Genomic DNA, 16,806 nt, shown 5'->3' with positions numbered 1-16,806 from the left:
ACAGTCAGGAACGAAAGCATGAAAACAGTCGCAGACACGGACAAATAATAAGGTTTATGATTGACGTTTCTTGCTAACTGCCGCAAAAACACCAAATCTCACACCAAACTGGCTTTCCTAAAAAAAAAAAAAATACTGCGATGAAGGAGTAGCACAGATTACTATGGGAAGTGTCACTGACACTGTCCAACTTCAACAGTAACAAAGAATAAAACTCTAGCAGCTATTGCATTCCGAGAGCTTGTAGGCATTTCATGGGATTTCTTTTTCATGAAATAGTCTGTAGGCTGGCTCAGGATACAATCTCTCTGCAGAAATGTTATTGAATAAAGCCATGCATTGTAAAGTCTACAGCGAGGTATCATTTTGATCCTTTTCATTTGAAAACTGCCCAAAATCAGGTCTATAAAATAAACATGTTTCACATCAATAATAAATGTGTTTTTTGTAAATGAATAGGAAATACACTTTAGGCTTGCGAGAGATTCTAAGGCACAAAGGGAGAAATTAAGGCATTTGATGACTTATTTCAACCGTGTATAATTTGTGTAAAAAGTGCTCAGGTTGTTAAGAACTCATTATGCATCGCTGTTCAACATAACCATAAAACTTGCAAGAGAACCTTCATATTAATGGAATTCAAAATTAAATTAAAACAGGTTTAATGTATTTAAATTGACTTCTTTGGCTTTGAGGGATTTTTGTTCTTCGTAACTCATCGATATTAAATTGTCAGAACATTTCAAATAATTAATTTGTTAAAAAAAAAGGCATAATAATATTTAAATGGATCAGACAGTGAAACTTAAAATAAATAAAAAAGTTAGCTAAAAATGTGTTTTCAGACAAAACCAAGCAGCATGGCAAACAATAACTAAAGACTAAATCTAATCTTGAAAAAAAAAAAAAAATTTATACACGTACTCTCTTCTTACATTGGAGTTTTAATGGATCTGTAAGAGTGCACAGAAAATGGGTGCTTTGATGGGGGCACTTAGGGTTGGCAAGAAAGTTGGAGCGAGGGATACTTACAAAGCAAGTATCTTCTCTGATTATGGGTGTATTGGATACTAGACTGTGCATTTAACCAGTTCTGCTGCTATTACACATAGACTTCATTGCAAACCTTTTACTGATCTTTTAGTCAGCAATGTTATTATTAATACAGAATCAGCAATTCTTAAAAAGATGCCAAAAAGGAATAGACCAGCACTAGCTTACATTCCAACTTGCTTCAACTCAACTCATAGCATTTTCTATGACAAGCTGACACTCGAATATGTGAGATATGCATTAACAAAGATAAGTAAAAATCAAGTAAAAATCTAACAAATGTTCTACTTTAGGAGGGTCAGTCCATCTCTGGGTCCCAAATCTGGTCCCCAGTGTCTATTTTCTAAATATTTCTAATTTCATGAGAAGAGTCACAGAGGTGTCCCTCTTTGGCCATTTGACATTTCGTTTTGGCGTGTACCTCCAGTACGTTTACTGGAAGGTCATACTTCCAAGGATTTAGTCTATGTGTTAGCAAAATCGGCGGGTGGCAATAAAACATAAGTTACTTGAAACCACCAGGTCATTCACATACATTTTGGAAAGTTCCTATTTCAAACACTGGGTGGGATTGGTTTCATTAACCGACCGCCCTGTTAGCTCCCTAATAGCATTACTGAGAAATGCTTAACGTCAACAGGAATTTTACATGTTCAGTAGATTATCTGTAGATGTTGAAAAACTTATATCCTGACACCGTAGGATGCACCAACCAAATGAATAAATTAAAATGGAATTTGTATGCAAGAGTATATGTTCATTTGTAAAATCATTATAAACAATATACTATGCCATACAGAAGGGAGTTCTTGGAATGTTTTCTGAGTTCCCCGTTTAAAACACTTTTTACGCACACATTTTATTGCATTTGCTCTTCGGCCACAAAGCTATCAGCATGATAATCAGCCGACTTTTGAACATGGCTCCTATTACAATAAAATTCTGCAACAGCCTTGGTTAATGTATTAAACAAGGAGAGGCTTCTTGTTTGTTTTTGTTATATTGCTTTAACGTTCACTAAAGTCTGAAACAAAAGGATGGCTGTTTCCATCTCAATGGTTTTATCTTCGTATTCTCAGCAGCAGACTTCTTACAGGCTCACCAAACCCTTGTTCCTATACTAGGTAAGTCTGTATGCACCAAAGTCATTGGGTCTGAAAACTTCCATCCAACTCAACAGAAATTCTTTTGAACTTGCTACTCCTAGTTTTTCTTAGCTACCCACTTAGAGATACAGGAGGACCACAAAACCCCTGGAAAGATAAGTCATTTTACTCAAAAAAGTGCCTTTGAAAATGGGCTCTTTGTTAAGTTGGGAACAAACACCTAAACTATCATTAGAAACCTTTGGCAAAGCAACCACTAACAATTTCAATAATTGTGAATTGCTGGGATCCATTCATGGTGGGATTCTTAATAAAGTCAAAATTGGCCACTGTTCATAATTTTTACTCTGGTAACCCATCATGGACCTTAAACATTGTCTTTTACATAAATACCTGATTTTTTTCTCATCATGCAGTTTTATATAATATGGAATTACTCTCTTAAATCCATACAAAATTATAATCCACCCCCCAAAAAAGTCAGTAAATTATATTAAAACATATAACATGTAGTGTTTCTTAAATGGCATTTGAGAAGAAACTAAATTCAGCCTGGTATTCTCAAAACAGGAAAAATGTAGTTACAAAAGTTCGTTAGCCGATTACAATTCTCCTTTCACAAAACCATTTGATAACATATCAAGAAGTTGCACAAAATTGTAAAATGCAAGCAGTCATGTGATTTCACAGAAACAATAATGGTATTAGCTTCTAGCTGAACTTCTGCACAAAATGAGGTATATCCACTCTAATGGTGGTCCATATGGGAATGCCAAATGTTAATATCCTAGGTTTTTATGTTTGTAATAGACAATTTCTGCATATTAGACATTTATTGTTGATTTTATTCAAATTATTGTGGTGGACGGCATGTCATTGAATTAAGGTGTTAATACCAAGGAAAGTGTGTCTTAACAGATTCACAAACCTAGCTGACCTTGTATTTTTCTCCTAACTGCTCCCTGCCAATTAAAAGTTGCATTAGAGGGTTTATTGAGTTGAGTCTTATTTTCCTCCTCTATGTATAACATCACAGCAGACTGAGCTGTAACAGCTCACATTCCTCTTCAAACTAGAAGACCTTCAAGCCAACACACCTTTTGTGATGTTAAAAATTGGCAGGCAGAGCCATGGAGAGGGAACAAATTAAGATGTCCAGGTGAAAGGTTTAAAACAAAAAAGGTGCACTATTTTAAAAACAGGAATATGTTTATTTAACACGCGTATAACATTTAAGTATTTTGGAAAAAACTTGGGGTGGGAGGAGGTCTAGGTAGAACAGCACCTTGGCAAATAGTTCTATTCAAATATAAAGACTACATGGTTCATACCTTGTGTAGTAGAGGGGAGGGCAATGGCTCCAGCATTTAACCTGCAATTCCACGTATAGCCACTAGGATCACAAAGTAATAAAGGCTTATATTAGAGGATTTACAGAATCCTGTAAAATTGTTATGTTGTAGGGTTTTTTAAACATTTTATTTAGAGTTTTAAAAGTAACAGCTCACATGCCACAAGTCTAGCATATGACAAACAAACCTAGCAGTACAGTCCATCACATAGCACCTTCAATGTGGTAAACAGGGCCACTGAAAACACATCTACATTTATTGAAAAGCAGACCATCTCCCATGTTATGGTACTCAGATCTCCCATTATCCTAAACTCCCAGAGAACTCCCTTCCCGACATGTAATGTGTTTGGTTTTTTTAGTTTTTTATGTTTTAATCTTGTTGTTTTTCAAAGGAAAAAAAACCCAAAGTGCTTACAATTAAAAGTTATTTTTCTTTCAGGTTAGTAAATCACAAAAACACATAGATACAACAGAAAATGTAAGTAAAGTCGATAGACTCAATGGAGATCAAATAAGACCGAATCAAGAAGGACAACAAACCTAGCAAAAGTTCTGTTTTTAGTCACCAATTCTTTTATAGGCACTGTAGTGAATGCCAGATAGCTACTTATCATGCTTAGTATATGTACTTTACAGCCCTACCAATAAAAAGAAATCAAACAATACTCCTTTGTTCTGTGATAGATGTGAGGACAGCACGTGGAAGGGCCCAATAATTTTTTTATAACTCTTGGTAAAGAACATTTGCCACTGATTTTATTTCACATTAAACAAAGAAGCTAGTAGCTGACTGCAGTGATCACACGCATCCTAATTGTAATGCTGCCTGCCGGATGTTCATATACCGCGGGAACGTCACACAGGATCCAGATACAACATCTCCATGATTTCCCAGTGTATTTTTTTTTTGGCCACTACACTAAAGGGAATGACTAATATATGTACTACCGTATTTGCTCGATTATAAGACGAGGTTTTTTTCAGAGCAAATGCTCTGAAAAATACCCCTCGTCTTATAATCGGGGTCGTCTTCTAATCAGACCTCAAATAGAGGTCTGATTAGTAGACTAAGATCCAGATCCCCCGCACCGCTGCAGGGGACCTGGATCCTCCTGTCGTCGCCCCCCCCCCTCCCCACACACTTACCGGTGCTTCCGGAGGTGAAGTTGGCAGCGGGGGTTTGTATGCGTCCGTCGCAAATACCTTCCCCGACTGTCAGAGACTAGAGTTCCAGAGTTCCTGATCTCTGACAGCCGGGGAAGGTATTTGCGACGGACGCATACAAACCCCCGCTGCCAACTCCACCTCCTTCCGGCTGCCGCGGAATGAGACGTCAACCCGCTGCCCCGGCAATACAGCAGGAAATTGGAAGCACCGGTAAGTAAGTAAGTGTGTGTGTGTGTGTGTGTGTGTGTGTGTAATGCCTTACACCCCTATATGCCACTCTGGCACTTAGGGGGTTAAAAGGCATATTATGGGGCAGAGTGGCATATAGGGAGGTATAAGGCATTTCAGGAGGCAGAGTGGCGTTAAGGGGGCATTTAATAGAGCACTCTGCCTCCTGAAATGCCTTATACCTCCCTATATGCCACTCTGCCCCATAATATGCCTTTTAACCCCCTAAATGCCAGAGTGGCATATAGGGGTATAAGGCATTTCTGGAGGCAGAGTGCTCTATATAATGCCTTTTAACTCCCTTAATGCCACTCTGCCTCCTGGAATGCCTTATACCTCCCTATATGCCACTCTGCCCCATAATATGCATTTTAACCCCCTAAATGCCAGAATGGGATATAGGGGTATAAGGCATTTCTGGAGGCAGAGTGGCACATAGGGGGTCAAAAGGCATACCATGGGGCACAGTGGCATATAGAGGGTTAAAAGGCATATCATGGGCCACAGTGCCATATTGGTGCGGCAAGCCTGGGGGCAGATGTGCGTAACTGGGGGACAGGTTGGAAAATACAAGAAATAAAAACAAAAAAAAAATATTTTTCTCAATCATAGCTTTTATTAAAAAAAATAGTTTACATGAATTAACATTTACTGGTAAAACTTTTTTCCTTTAGGGTCGTCTTATATTCAGGCTTTTTCTTTTTTTCCTAAGTTAATATTCAGATTTTGGGGGGTTGTCTTATAATCAGGGTCGTCTTATAATCGAGCAAATACGGTATATACCGTAGGTTGGTTTCAACTCTTTGAATTCACTATGCAGTATAGTGAATAACTTAGCTGGCCCTGCATAATGCATAGATCAGCAATGTAACCTTCCAAGCTATTCTTGGAACAGATGCTCGCAGGGGTACGCTATCGTTATATAAAGCGAAATCAGTGAGATGAAAACTTTACACTCTCCGTCTCCTTCCAACTTTCGTATCCCTAACAAATTACGGTATTTGAAGGGATTGTTCTAGTTACTTTTGCGTTTGAAATGAAGCTGCTCTTAAGAGATGATATAGGGTAATAAATCATAAAATAAAATATATATTCCAATATGTTTCATTTATTGGAACAAACCCATTTGTGTGCCTACTTCTCTTATCATTGATGTTTTTCTGCATAGGTGCTACTGTATAACAGTACAAATGAATGATGTTGTGACGTGCCAGAGCTGCATCACAGCCAGGGCCAAACTGACCATCTGGGACAGCAGCCCCAGGCACTCACATCATTTATCAGCCGCTGGCGTTAAAGAGTTTATTCACTAAAGCAGTCGAGTACAGAGAAGGGTTTTGGCTTCAACTCCCCTATTATACATGACGAAGGTTGGGGTGGCTCTGTGTAACGCATAGTTCACTCAGTAAGGTGATTTTCAAGAAATCACACAAAGCCATCGACTCTATTCTTTCAGCAGAGGCTCACTGGGATTGGGCTTTAATAATGTATAGTTATATCTGTGAGTTGAAACCATAATACTCCTGCATACTCTCCCCGCCAACTTCAAATTTAGTCAGTAAAGCTCAAATGTGCCAAATATTCTGAAATAAAAAGTAACCCCGTAGAAACAGAATTTGATGGAAGATAATTAGCATTCAGCTCATCTAGTCTTCCAGTTTTACGGACATAAAGAATTTATATTAAGGTCAGGCCAACGTATACACACGGCAAACACAATTGATACTCCAACTCTTCTTACTATTACATTTATAATTAAACTACTACTATCCTCTTTCCAAAGTTAAGAGGACAAGTCAAGTCAGTTTATTTTCTATAATCCATACGGTTTGTCGACAAGCTGCTTTAAAAAAAATATGTCTTGTAAGCAGTGGCGGAACTACCGGGGTCGCAGGGGTTGCGACTGCGACCGGGCCCTGGAGTTCTGCCAGTCAGGGGGGGGCCCAAGGGGTGCCGAGCGGTTGCTGAAAACAACCGCTCGGCAACTCTTGGGCCCCCCTGACTGACAGAAATCCAAGATGCCTCTGCTCGCTGCCGCCGTCGCCTGCCTCCGCGCTTCCCAGAGTGCAGTGTTGGGAGCGTGAGGCGTTTGTCTCGGGTGCCGGCGCTTCACACTAAGCGCCGGCATATGACGTCATATGCCGGCGCTCAGCAGTGAAGCGCCGGCACCCGAGACAAATGCCTCACGCTCCCAACACAGGAGTTGACGGTAAGTGACCTACAAAGGGGGGGGGGTTGGGAGGGAGTCGGTAGATCGTGAGAAGGGGGGGAGTGAGGGAGTGGGTAGATCGTGAGAAGGGGGGGTAGGGAGGGAGAGGGGAGATAGTGAGAAAGGGATAGATGGGTTGGGGTGGGGGGGGGCCCTTAACAGATTCTCGCACCGGGGCCCTGAGGTTTCTAGTTACGCCCCTGCTTGTAAGCCATACTACTTCCTAGTTACTGAGTTAACTTGCTAAAGCTAGTGTGCCCTAGCTAAAACACTAGGGCACACTGAACAGTTCATTACCTGAACACCAGAAATGGTTGCATTGATGGGATGGAGCAGATTCTCCCAATATCAATAATAGAGTACGATTAACAAGGAAGACTTTGAAGGTCTCTGCAGGTTAGTCCTGGTGGTTCATGCAATACATTCATTTCATACCTGTGGTATTTTTTTTTTTTTTTTTTTTTTTTTTTTACAGATGACCTACAGTTATCTATAAAAAAATACTCCACTGCTGGCTACCATCAATGAAAAACCCACATTGAGCCTATTCTTTATGGCAATACTAATAAACCTTTGCATAACCTAGCCACTTTAGTAAGTAATATGTGTTTGCTATATGCATACATATGGTGTTTTGCTGCCTTTGCATTAAGACATTGTGTTTTCTATAAATATGGCACGTCAAAAGCAAAATACCATTAATTAGCATGTTAGCATTAGTAAAACTCCATGGATCGGTTATATCTATTTAATTTATTTATTTAATTTTTTTTGTAGGCATTGTCGTTGTATACTGTCCCTCTGGCTCTGCTCTTCCTCTCCTCTGGTGTTCCTTCTGCCTCATACCTGTCTCGCAACTCTACTTCAATCATGAATGCTTTTGCCAGACTTGTCGCCCCTCCGTCAGTCTCTTCACTGGCTGCCTGTGTGCTTCAGGATGGATTTCAAAAACCCGACTCTTACATTTCAAAGCCCTTCATAGCGGTTCCCCTACTCGCACCTCCTACTTTCTCTCTGTTTATTCGATGATCTCCTCCCTTCCCCTAGCTCACCTTTCTTCTCCTGCCCTTGGACAATTCTTATACTAGTATGGCTGTTCCTTCCCTAACAGTGGTACTTTTCCCTCTTGTATAATACTCCCCTAACTACCTATTAATTGTAATCTCGTTAAAACAGGGTCCTCCATACCTCTTTTTTCTGTAAGTCAAATTGTTATGTTATGCACTACTTGTTACGTCCTGCTTACTCATTGTACAGCGCTGTGGAATATGATGGTGCTATATGAAACAATAATAATATTTAACATCTACATAAACACAGATGAATAGAGCTTATGATATTTATTAAACAGGATGTCCGATTGTAATGCACTTATCTCTACATCAACAATGTAACCAAATTATAGAAGCATTGCACACATTCTCATTCTATTACCGGTACATAGTTTTTCCTGCCATACTATATGAATAGTCTAATTAGCATTTATGACTGACCTACAGGACAAAGTTTCATATCTTGTCACATATTAGTCACAGTACACAGAGTATTTGCATATAAAATTTCCTTTGTTTTAACAACCAGGTGGAAAGCATATTTTGGGCATCCCAAAATAGGATCCACCTACAGGTGTTAACATTCTGGATGACTATTGCTGACCTTGATAGCTTCAAAATCTCTGTGTACTTAACAACATGGGTGGATCCAGCCTAAAATTACATGCTCCAACTGAAAATTCTGTTCCAACAACGTTATGTTTACTTGTGCCGTAAAAGCGGCTCGTGAATTCACTAAGCAATTTTACATATTTTGGGTCACTGGTGGCTTCCATAAGAAACTTGGGTCATCACCACCTGGTTGGGTGAAAGAAGTTCAATAATTCTGAGAAAGAACTATACCAGATATCAAATTACCCCACCAATTTTAAGCTCTTAATTTGGTCAGCAGAAAATTTGCACAGCCTTGTAAAGCCACCCAGGCTGGAAAATGACCACAACGTCAACTTAACAACCACAAACAAATGTACGGTTAATTACCCGTTAAAAAGAAACGCCATGGAAAGGACATAAGTGCATTCCTGGCATAACCTGTCCAGCAACGTGTCCAGCCAATGCAAATTACTTCGCTAACAGTTCATCAACAACACTCCGAGCTGCAGCGTGAAAAAAAAATTAGCTACATGTCTGGGTCACGCTGAAGAATGAGGAGGCCTACACCAACTTATAGAAACTAATTCTTCACTTACAAAAGACAATTTCAGGAACCCCTCAATGTATAACTGAATTAGGGAGGCCACATGACTTTATAGAGGTCTTTAAAGACTATAAATATGGGCTGTATCCGCTAAGTTACATCAGGCTCCTTAAAGTCTGGTGCTCACTCCCATGATCCATATGATGTCTGGCCAAGGTATGGGTATAAAGTGTTTGTTGGATTAGAATCATAGGACACTATCCTGATGCTTAATACAGACATATCTGACCATATACAGTGGATGAGGGCCAGTTGGTCTGCTCAACAGGAAACCCATGTCTCAAAATGACTTTTCTGTGTCCCTGCTTGGCTAGGATCCAAACAAGCCTCATGTCATTACAGCAATCATGGGAACAAAATCAAATGCATTTGAAAGCGAAGACTATGTACTACAGGTGGCTGACACCGACCAAAGTCCAGCTCCACTCCCATAATGCAAATCATATAAAGCACTAGCAACAGTGCTAACAACACACAGATATACATACGATATTAGCTTCAACCTTGCAACAAAAGGCAGCCATAAACCAACCCTAAACCACTGAGAGTTACTTCATCTGAAACGTCCATGATTTGCATAAAAAACATGCTTACTTAGGTACTGTTTGAATGAAATATTCTGTTAAAACAGAAACTACTACTCTACACCAAAGGCCTACGGGCAAATGCGGTAAAAGTTAAAAGAAAAAAAAAAGGCTTTCCGGAGTAATTTAGCATTTAAAGTGGACTAATTATACAGAGGAGATGGGTCTGGTTTCATAGGAAAAAAAAAAAAAAAGATCTTGACGTTTTTACATGAACTTCCGATGATGATTCTACCGAGACGGACTGCGGCAGTTTACATATCAAATCAGAGAGATCTAAACTAGAAATTTCACATCTAAACATTTTGATCAACGTGTTTTCTAACACATCAAATACACTGCATTTTCTAGATTTTAGCAAAATTGAAAGAGTAAAAAGAAAAAAAAACAAAAAACAGGATTTTATGTTTAATATCAGGAAGAGAAGTTGACTAACTAGAATAATGTGCATACAGAAGAATGAATGAAGTATGTTCCCATTTTTCTGGATATGTACTACCATTATCTTGTCTGGTCAAAAGGAAAAAAAAACAGCCAGGTAGACTGGCTAAAATTTCAGTGGGGCTGCCCTTAGTGTGATTTCATGTCATTCTTGATAAATAGCTCCTAAAAATGTAGTAATCATTAAAATGATTAGGAAATCTGCCTGTAAAGCACTAAATTTTCTATACCCTATATGTTGTATTCACAAGAAAACAGTCAGTAGTTGGCCAAGAAAAGATGAACATATACGAAGTTTCTTATGCTTCATGATCACAGAGTTATAGCTTTTTAAATATATATTAAATATGTATACTAAACAAACTCAGTAACACAATAAGAATATAATACTTGTTTGTTTATACAATTGTATCATATTTTAGACAACACAGGTAGGACATCAGAGAACATCTACAAAACTTCACTCAAGATCAACGCTCTCCACCATTATGGTCCACGACGAGTTTGGAAGATAAACACTGATGCTGACGCATGTCCATATGTATACCATCCAACAACAAACGTGCCCTACAGATGCGGGTGTGTTGATCATCAGGCAACTAATCCATGGGGGGGAAAGTGAAACACTCCTGTTAATTGGACAAGACCAAGATATACCAAAAATTATTTCGACGACCAGGGAAGGAATCCTTTTCCATACAAGTAAAAGACTTTGGTTTCTCTTGTGATAATGGCAAAGAGCCCATGAGTCTGGTTATGAAATGCTGTACAATAGCATAATGGAGCGACGCAGCTTCTGACTGTAAGCTCTAGATACAGGTTTCATGTTTGTCCAATATCCTACTTATTTAACGGTTGCCAAGGTACACAAGACACTTTGCATTTTTGCAATGTCAAAACCAGCGTTAGTGTTTAGGCTTTGCTATGAAACAACAAAACCTACCACAATATTTTCTTGACTGCTTAATGTTATCTATTTTAGTTTCGTTTCTGGACACACCGTTAATGCTTATACCCCCTCGTTTTACCCCCCATGTATCATATACCATAAAATATCATCCACCTGGAACAAACTGTATTTCGAATATATTCTTCATTCAAGGCTGAGCCTTATACAGATCTGAAATGCTGCAAGTATATTTCATTCATTTAAATTATAAAATGTATTCTTGAAACTGTTTTCGGTTTCTAACCATCCAGTGAAATTGCTTCAGGGGTTAATCACTGCAAGCAGTTCTCCAAATTAGAGATTAGGGTACCATGTTTTATATAAACAAATTAATTTAAAAAAAAATCTGATTTGCAATCTAAACAATGAATTAAATAATAACTCATGCGCAGTGGTATACTCGTCACAAGGTCACAATGACTACAACTGCTCTGCATTATGCATCTCCTGCAGCGGAATATATATTATAAACATATATATATATACACACATATATATATATATATATATACACACACATATATATATATATATATATATATATATATATATATATATATATATATATATATATAGTGAACTGTACAGAATCTGATCCATGTAACATAAACAAATGTACATAGTATAGAGTTTTGAGATCATTAATCTATAAGCAAGGTGATAGAGAATTTTATTATATAGGGATATGTCACAAATTAAAATTATAGTTAAAAAAATAAAATGATTGGACCTAAGCTTCTTTTATATCAAGAAAGTATTTTAAATCTTAGTTATAAATGGGTCTAACTACTGTGACATCTGGACAAGGTCCTTCTGCAATAATAAAAAGCCAGACAGGGCTTTATATCTTTATATACTGAGAGGGATGAACTGTGGAATTGTGTGTTATAATATATACACATATATACATATACACACACTATATTATTATTATCATTATATTATATGTCAGAGCTATGTATTCTCGTTGTAAGTCCATAAGTGACAGCAGAGCCGTATGCAGCTGTTTGCTTCACGTGTTGCAATGTACGGAATACATGTTTGCCCCAAACTTTCACTTTTATGACGGCACCTCTTAAGGCTTTGCATGCAGGAAAGCAGGTGAAGTTGCCCGGAAAGCTCCACACACCTGCGCGGGTGAGAGTGCGGGGACACCCCGCCCGGCAGCCAATTCATTCGCTATAGGCGGGTTCTGAGGTGAACTTACCGGGAGGTCTACAGAGACATCCGTCCCGTCCAGGAGAAGCACCCGGCAGGTCAGCACCGACTTGCTGTCCCCCGCTGCCGGTATGTGCACTGCGGCTCCTCCACTGACCACTGGGGGAGGCAGCAAGGTCGGGTGCGGGTAGAGCGCCCCACCGGGAGAGGCAGCAGCAGCCCCCAAAGCCCTCATCCCCCCAGCTCCACCATCTCTTTCATCTCTACCCCGGAATCCGGGGCCACGACCCGCAGCCGCAGCTCTCCCTCCGTGCCGTTGCATCGACCGCCGGCCAAAGGTCCTCCGCAGGAACCGCAGCATCATCCTTCACCTCCTCCTGGCTTGGCTTCCCTCCTCCCTCTTTACCCCTCTCCTCCTCTTCCTGGATAATAAAGCGGAGTGCAATGTGAGTGAAGCGATCAGGGGCTCCGATCACACCTTTACACCCAACCTGGAGCCCCGCAACCTCTTCACACAGCCCTTTACAACGAACGGGGAGGGGGGGCTGCGATCTCTCTATAAGTTACACCGATGTAGCCAATAGAACTGACAGCAGCTCACACAAATCAAGCGGTAATAGGGAAAAGATCAATGAGCAGCAGATCGATGTGCAGGAAGTGAGCGATTGTAATCCAGTCCAATAAAAAAGCCCAACTGTAATAAATAATAAAAAATAAAAAGTTTTAGCAAGATGAGGAGATCCACCTCTTGGCTCCCAGTTCATACAATTCAAACAGCGGAGCGGCAGCCCCTTCTTATTGTCCAGGACTGGGCTGGGGAACGACAGGAATACCTACACTGTCACCCCGCCCGGCTGGGGCAACCATCCTGATGATGATGATGATAATTACTGTTTATTGCGAACAGTCCTTAGAGGCGGATAGGCTGCGGGATCATCCTGCACGGATCAGCCGGTAACGCAACAGGAAGGAATGCTACAAGACTTTTCTGTATTGAGTATTCCTCAAAGAACTTTGACTTGTGCCCGTCAGGTGCCGAAAGCCACAAATGCCCCCCGCGATCTCCGATCTGTCCCCCTCTTTGGTTGCCGCGCACTTGTTGGATGTGGTCTCTTCCTCCTCTTCTCGGTAACTGGAATGACACAGACGTGGGTTTGTTTAGTCCCCCTCCTTCCCTCCTCCTCCTCCCCTTTCTCGTGTGTGTGTCGTTTTCTCTGCCGTGTCTCCTCCTCCCAAAGTAGTTTTGGCTGCTTTCCCAGCTACTCTATCGACAAGGCAACAGCAGCAGGTGTTTTAACCCCATCGGCTCCCCCCTCCTGTGCAGCAAAGGTGTCATCTCACAAGGATGACCACAAAATAACCTTGCTGAAGAATTTCATTTGCTCTGATTGACTTCCCTTAACTCATCGACCCATGCCAGTGCTTGTCTGTTCACAGATCTCTAATTAAACCACATTTTATTTCATTAAGCGCTGAGAATAAGGAGAAAATGCCAGCAGTACTGTTGACTATTGTACCATGGATAGCTTGGTGGAGAGAAGGGAGAGGAGATGCAGTGGAAACATTTAACTACCTAAATGGGAATTAACAAAGTACAGGAAAGAAGTGTTAGCCTAATCCAACACAAGAGGGTCAGAAGCTAAGATGTGATGTAAGGAATTTTCACTTTACTCAGTGGGTGGTAGATAAGTGGAACATCTTCCCAGCAGAAGCAGTAGAGGCTAACACGGTGAGAGTATTTAAACATAAATGGGAAAGGCATGAAGCTATCCTGAATCTAAGACGTGACTAAAAAGACCGATTAAAGTCTGAGTCTCTACAGGAAAAACGGGCAGACTAGTTGAGCTCTGCCCTAGGTTTCCATCCTGCCTTTATTGGCAAATGTAAATACATATTGAGGAAGAGAAGGATCTTGAAGGGTAACTGCTAATTACTTAGTGACGCAACATACAAAAGTATGGAAACCTAACCCCCTCCCAAATTTTATCTCACCTGATGACAATCAGTTTCATATTTCAACATATTCTGCCACAGCAGCGTAAATTTTAGATTATTTAAGGTGTGGCCCAGCGTGACAGGACCTTCTGGTGCTCCATTATAGAAGTGCTGTCAGCAGCAGAGGTTGTCTGCGTGTATCGCTCAGATGTCCACCGGCTGCCCCCCACCAGACACCAGAGAATCTGGAGCATGGAGGACAAGTCTGGGGATGCATTGTTAAACCTGGGGGGGTGCAGAGTGGCATATAGGGGGTAAAAGGCATATCAGGAGGGCAGAGTGGCATATAGGGGGTATAAGGCATCTCTGGGGCAGAGTGGCATATAGGGGGCAGATGTGCATTTTTCTCATTCATAGTTTTCATTAAATATGAAAAAATTGTTTACATGTGAAATAATATGTACTAGTAAAACTTTTCCTATAGGGTAGTCTTATTTTCTGGCTTTTTCTTTTTTTCCTAAATTATTATTCAAATTTTGGAGGGGTCATCTTATATTCAGGGTCATTTTATAATGAAGCAAATATGGTAATACCAAAACACTATTTTTATTATCATGGAATAGTTTTTCACCCACATAAATATAGCCAAAGTTGCTGTATGATAAGATTTCGGAATTTAGAATTTGCCAAAATTATGGTAAAAAATTTTAAATTTGCGGAAATGTTTCACAGAGATCAGGTGCTGATTTATGTTCATGGGCATAACCTCACGTAGATACTGACTACTGGAAACAATGCTGGATTAACATTTGTATAATAATGATCAGGGATTTATTTAAATATGTAGGTTTTGCTAACATTTATCTTTGAACTCAGCATCACTGAGGAATAAAAAATTCCTAGATATAAAGCTAATATGTTGAAAAAAGCTTTCTATGATTGGAAACAAAAGGCATAAAATATGGTTATTTCAATAACTTACTTAACTGATCAGAAGGCAGGTATTTACATTTATACAATGCATGTTTTTAACATATTATTATATGCCATATACACTAAATTTCAATCACTAGAAGCATCAGAACTATTTTCTCTGTTTTTTAGCATTGGTTTTATTTCGCTCTCATTTTATCCATCCTTGTGACACTTAATAAGCATTACCAGACTCATAAAAGACAGCTGCTAAACACAACCCAAGCCATAATGACCTCACAGCCGATACAGATCTTATCTCTAAGTGCCCCTCATGTTTATCACTTTGGGTGCAGGGGCTGTGGGCCAGTTTTGTTATAGTTGGATTTAGATGACAACTTTGGATGACAACAGGTCCCATTTTCTCTAACAAAACTATGTTACCTTTCAGCAGGCTTTTGCTGGCCCATGGAGTAATCGTCCCTTCCGCCAGTCCAAAATTCATTGCAGGACCAGTCAGGCCTGAACTTGCCCACTTACTGAGGCAGGAGCATAGTAGTGTCAGGTAACACATGGTTAAGTGTATGCAACTTGTGGTAAAATTACATAAAGAAGTGATCTTGGTAAGGTAAGGGTGTTAGGTGGGAAGTGTGTGATTGATATGTGTGATCGGAGTGAGTTGTGGTGTGTAATACGTGTGAGGGAGTAAGGTGTAATGTGTGATAGGCATACCTCTCTGGGTTTGACCTGGAGATTGCCGGGTGAGCGTTGCTCCTCTGGTTCTCCGGATTAAGACCCGAATCCTCCGGGTCGTGGGAGCGGGGTCTTGACGCTCCCCGCCCAATTCCCCTTTAAATGGGGTTGTTTCCCGCTGCCATCAGGGGGAACGCCCCCGACGTCAGTGGGAACTCCCCCGATGTCAGCAGGACCGCCCAACGTCAGTGTGCAGTCCTGGCCGCGTCCCGCAAGGGAAGGCTCCGGGTAGCAGGAGCCAAGAAGTTCCCAGGTATGGTGATAGGTGAATGGGAGACTTACAGTATCTGCCTCAGCTGACTATAGGGACGACACTCGTTCTGGAGCCAACCTTCCCTGAGGTAGCGGGTTCTCGTGCAAAGCCCGCTACTTTCCAGCTACTGCAACCACGTGAGGCTTGACCCTGCTTGGGTCCTTAGGTGTTCAGTGGAAGATATTGGCCCTTGCCTCCTGCTTGCTTAGATTCCAGGTCCTCAAAACTTGTGCCCTAGCCTATACTGCTACACGGGATTCTCTGCTGCAGTACCTTTACAGGAGTGATGTGTAAGGGAGTGATATGTGTGGTGGGAGTAAGGTGTGATGAGAACGTGAGAGATGGGTGAGGATGTTTTAGTGTTCACAGCAAAGTCCATAAGGACATAGTTGGATGAGTTTGGTATGGCCCACACAGAGCCCTGACCTCAACCCTGAAAACCTTTGGGATTAAC

The 16,806-nt window shown here is 40.6% G+C and overlaps 1 protein-coding gene across 2 annotated transcripts in view; it reads right to left on the bottom strand.

The window, feature by feature from the left end:
- Positions 1–12,927, bottom strand: part of LOC128497278 (band 4.1-like protein 4B) — a 55,806-nt gene extending 42,879 nt beyond the window's left edge. Inside the window, exon 1 of one of the 2 annotated variants that reach the window (XM_053467259.1) lies at positions 12,549–12,927. In XM_053467259.1, the coding sequence (XP_053323234.1) occupies positions 12,549–12,863 (315 nt within the window). In that variant the 5' untranslated portion in view covers positions 12,864–12,927. The remainder of the gene's footprint in view (positions 1–12,548) is intronic. The other variant, XM_053467260.1, reaches the window with a different exon arrangement.
- Between the last annotated feature and the right edge of the window lie 3,879 nt (positions 12,928–16,806).

The sequence above is a fragment of the Spea bombifrons genome, chromosome 5 (assembly GCF_027358695.1).
Source record: "Spea bombifrons isolate aSpeBom1 chromosome 5, aSpeBom1.2.pri, whole genome shotgun sequence".
Classification (NCBI taxonomy): Eukaryota; Metazoa; Chordata; class Amphibia; order Anura; family Pelobatidae; genus Spea; species Spea bombifrons.
Note: the sequence above shows the minus strand (reverse complement) of the source record. Positions and strands in the feature narration are given on the sequence as shown.